At 43.8% G+C, this 4,345-nt stretch overlaps 1 protein-coding gene across 1 annotated transcript; it reads right to left on the bottom strand.

Moving 5' to 3' along the window:
• Positions 1-2,203: 2,203 nt before the first annotated feature.
• LOC116249907 (uncharacterized) lies at positions 2,204-3,406 on the bottom strand. Its single transcript, XM_031623218.1, has one exon. The coding sequence runs from the start codon at positions 3,404-3,406 to the stop codon at positions 2,204-2,206; it is 1,203 nt and encodes a 400-aa protein (XP_031479078.1).
• Positions 3,407-4,345: the final 939 nt, after the last annotated feature.

The following is a 4,345-nucleotide window of genomic DNA, read 5'->3' as shown; positions in this document are numbered from 1 at the left end:
AATTTTTTCTTTTCTTATATTTTTTCAGATAAGTTTACCGCTCAAAAATTTACCCTGTCGTCAAACAAGGCCTAATTGATAGATGTCATATTTACCACCTAAATCCTAAAAGCAACCGAGAAAAGGGAGAGCCGCTTAAGTATCCCCAAGAATCATACGGATTGTCATGTTATTGGGTTATTTCCCAAGAAGCATCCATTTTTCTTCATGTTTCTGAGGATTGTCTTGTTACTGGGTTCAAGTTCAACCAACTCACGGAAAAATTTAATAAACGAAATATTGCTTGGATGGCCAAATCTGCTTTCACAACTAAGAAAATAGAATCTCGGAGGCCAGCGCTCCAACACAGTCATATCCTTAACTAAAATCTTTTTTGAAGCAAATGAAACCATGTTGGAGAGAAAAGCCGATGTAGTTTAAAATTTCAATATTTAGGTCAGCCCTCTCCATGCCATCCCTTAATAGGTGGGCTAATTGATAAGCCGACACGGATTTAGGTACGACACGCCAAAAAATAAACTATTAATTTAATGTTTTTTTATTTTATCATTTTTTTTTGGCGATCATCTAATTATTCTTATGAACAGTAAATTTTCAAAATTACCGTGTCAATCGATCTAATTATGCTAGCCTTAGCTGGTTGGTTTAATGACAGGCTGATGAAAGTCTGGTTTTTGGTTTTCAGTTCAATTTTTTGTTCAATTTCTTTGTTCAATTTTTTATTTATGAGATTTCAGCCAACATTTTCGTTGACGGACGTCGCATTCCCTATCCAGGTTTCAAAGAAATCTTAAACTTTGTCTAAAGCAATACTAAACTTTGGAGTAAGGAGAAAACTCTGCAGTAGAGAGAAGTGAAGAGGGGCTTCAGCCTTGAGACTATTAACAAAACATGAAGGCGCCATTTGAACCTTAAATGCACCAGCTTAACCTCCGCTGCATAGCGAAGAATATGCTGGCGGTTGCTACGGAGAGAGAGAGAATCCACCATTTTACTCCAGGTTGATATGCCAATGAGATGAGTTTCAAACGCTAGAAGGCTAACAGACGCTCAATTCCGACCAGAAGGTCTCCACAATCAATGAAGGCTTCATGATTGAACCTTTAACAGCATCTTCGACACAAAAATTGCAACCAGCAATAAGAACGTCTCTCTCTGCGGAGGGCTGGGGAGGAGGACGTACAACCCTGGAAACGATGCTTTGAAGCTCTTTTTTATCTCCTACGGCCTCGCCTACATGTTCATCATCGTCTATTTAAATGCCCATCTGATTCCTCCATAAGAGCACGAGTAAATGATCCTTAACGCAGAGAGAGAGAGAGAGAGTAAAGTGTGAAGAAAACTACAAGCATGCCATGCCGCTCGTCATTGGAGATTGTTGAGAAGACTAATGGGCTAATGGGCTCTTCGTCCACACAGAGAAAAAGAGAGTACGAAGATCTGATCTTGAACATAACATCCACTTGCCGCCATACTTTTAATAAGCAACAATTATTGTATCTACATAGCTTTTATAAACCACAGATCTATTTTTGGAATAGCTCTGCCGTTGTTGCATGCGGTTTTACTGCCGCGCAGAAGCCTCAAAAGGAAAAAGAAACCGAACCAGGAGAAAAATATGGATCATGAGTGTACCTGAACCATGAAAAACAATATGATGAAGAAGTGAGCAAAGAACTACACGCTAATGATCAAGAACCTGAAAATGATGATTATGATTATGGTGGTGCTGATGGAGAAAACTTTTTGGCAACTCTCAGAGCTCAACGAGCTCGGCAGCTCAAGTTCCAATGACGACCATCTACCCCCGAGAATGCTGAGATGCTCCTTACTTGTTTCAGTTTTCTTTTACTGAAACACCAATCCCGTACTTCTAATAACAGAGACCAAACAAACACGGAACATGGAACATTGGGAATCAGTTTTACAGTGTGTATCATACAATCGATCAGGAGTTGAGAAGAAGATAGACCATATTCTGATAAAACCCATAGCCATTTCGACATTTTCCATCAAGAGTATTCAAGTAACAAAAGCAAGATTCATTACATGTATAAATTTCGAAGAAGAAGACGAAACGTGATCGACCACCCATTCCACAAACAACCAAACCCTAAAAGCAGAGAAGGAGAAGAGAGGAAGAGAGAAGCCCAAAATTTGCTTGTGCAACACCTCGTGTGTACAGACATAAATGAAAGAGAATTCAAGCCTTCTGCAACCTGGCAGCAAATATATCCACTAGTTCAGGATAGTGGATAATATCTTCCCATACGGAGTCGGACATAGCCGAAATATCGACGCCGTCGTAGCCATCTCCGGCGGCGACGTTGGTACAAACCTGGTGTTGCTGCAAGGGGGAAGACAAAGAGCCGCTGCGAGACCCCTGAGACATCTGATACTCCAAGTACAAGCGCAAATTATCATCGTCGATCTTCCTTCTCAGCTCCTCATCGATCACATGACCCAAGACGCCGGTGCTGGCTGAGGACCCGCCGGACCCCAAGTTCGGGCTCGAGCTCGATTTTTGACAGAACCCATGAACAATCTCCTGCAACAAGCCGGAGCCAGACGACTCGTGTGCCGAGAAATCGATCGCTTCCGTCGCTGAATTCAGAGAGTCCGGAGGAGCAAGGGTGGTCCAGTTGGGGTCTTCGAGCAAAGGTAGGTCGTTGGAGCAGAAGAAAGCGAACGGGTCGAAGGCGGTAGAACAACTAGTTGTTGCTTTAGTGTTCTTTAAGGGCAGGGATGATGAACAATTGAAATCCGGCGGACAGGGAGTCGACGGAGACCGCAAATTAGCCGAAGTAGCTGAGTTAGGAAGCGAACCAGTGGCCGTGGAGTTGAGGAAGTCGTGAATGAGAAGCATGTTCAAAGCATTCCGGCCATGAGCGGTTGTGGTGGAAGAATGGAGACCGCCGACGCCTCCACCACCAAGAAAAGGACCACCACCACCACCACCACCAATAACACCAGCAAGAGCATGGCAAGGAGAGAAATTGCCACAAGGGAAGAGATCAGAGGGGTCTATCTGAGAAGGGTGGTGCAACTCAGGGAGGCCGCCAACCTTAGGGAAGGCGGTGGTGGTGGGGAAAGCTGTGAAGGAGGAGTGGAAGTCCGGAGAGGCGTTGGGGTACACGAAGTTGGTGCGGGCTTTGATGCCGCGCATGGCGCGAGCGGCGCAATCGTAGGCGCAGGCGGCCTCCTCAGCGGTGTCGAAGGTGCCGAGCCACCGCCTCTCTTTGGACTGAGGGTCTCTTATCTCCGCCGCGTACCGTCCCCATGGCCGTCGCCGGACTCCCCGGTACTTGGCACCACCCCCCTCCTTTTCCTTGCTCGACGCTTTCTTGTACTTCTTGAGGCTGCATGAATTTGCAGCACCGTCTTTGATTTCCATCACCTCTTCCATCACCTTCCCTTGCAGTGAGGAAATGGAGAGAGAGAAAGAGAGAGAGTTTATATGATGAGGAACAGGAACAGCAGGACTAAGAGGAAAAGAGAATGTGAGGGGGAGAGGAAGGAGACAGGTAGAGACCTAGAAAGCGCACACAGGCAGGTGGTATTTATAGATTTGAGGAACAAGAACAGTGACGAGAGAGAGAGAGAGAGAGAGAGGTTGTAATTCCAATTGTAACGAGTAGGGCGAGGTGGCTAACTGTCCTCTCAAGTGCTTTTGGTGCATTCAGGTTTTTAATCAATTTTTTGCCTTTGCTTTTTTGCTTTCATTTGCTTTTGGTAACTCCCTTTCCAAAGCTTTTTCCATGTTCGTGCAACATTCTTGCGTGCTATTACCCATCACTCGTACGCTTGTTCCTCTCCTTGCGTATTTGTGATTGCAGTTGAGTAGTGAAGGCTGAATTTTGTAACTTTTCTGTTTGGAAGGAAAGTTTTTCCTTTGGAAAATCCATCCGACGAGAACTAAGGATAGAACATTTTGGAACCATTATTCCACGGATATATAGATTCTGCTCTTCTCTTTTTTGGATGTAAGCAGGAAAAGGTCGTTAGCTTTTCATATGTAACAATCAGTAGACGGCTCTTTCTTGTCCATCTTATTTGTTCTTTATTATGCTGGTTAAGGCTGTCTTCTGTTTTTAAATTAAAACGCCTTTATCCAATCGGGTGAAGGGAATTTAAACAATGGCGTAAACTTTTGCTTAAACAAACTTGCCCATGAAAAGTTTTTAACATTTGGAGAAAGTAGAAGAAGCTCTGTCAAGCTTGAAACTTTCTCATCCAATTGCCCCTTAGTGCCCAAATTAATCTACTAACTTAAACCTTTCTATCTTTTATTTAAGTGCATGTGATCAATTTAGACGTCAAAAACCTATCTTACTTGGTAATCATC

This window comes from Nymphaea colorata, chromosome 3 (genome assembly GCF_008831285.2).
Source record: "Nymphaea colorata isolate Beijing-Zhang1983 chromosome 3, ASM883128v2, whole genome shotgun sequence".
Classification (NCBI taxonomy): domain Eukaryota; kingdom Viridiplantae; phylum Streptophyta; class Magnoliopsida; order Nymphaeales; family Nymphaeaceae; genus Nymphaea; species Nymphaea colorata.
Note: the sequence above shows the minus strand (reverse complement) of the source record. Positions and strands in the feature narration are given on the sequence as shown.

Excerpts from the sequence above, each read along its gene's own strand:
- LOC116249907 (XM_031623218.1), bottom strand. The coding sequence starts at position 3,406 with ATGGAAGAGGTGATGGAAATCAAAGACGGTGCTGCAAATTCATGCAGC.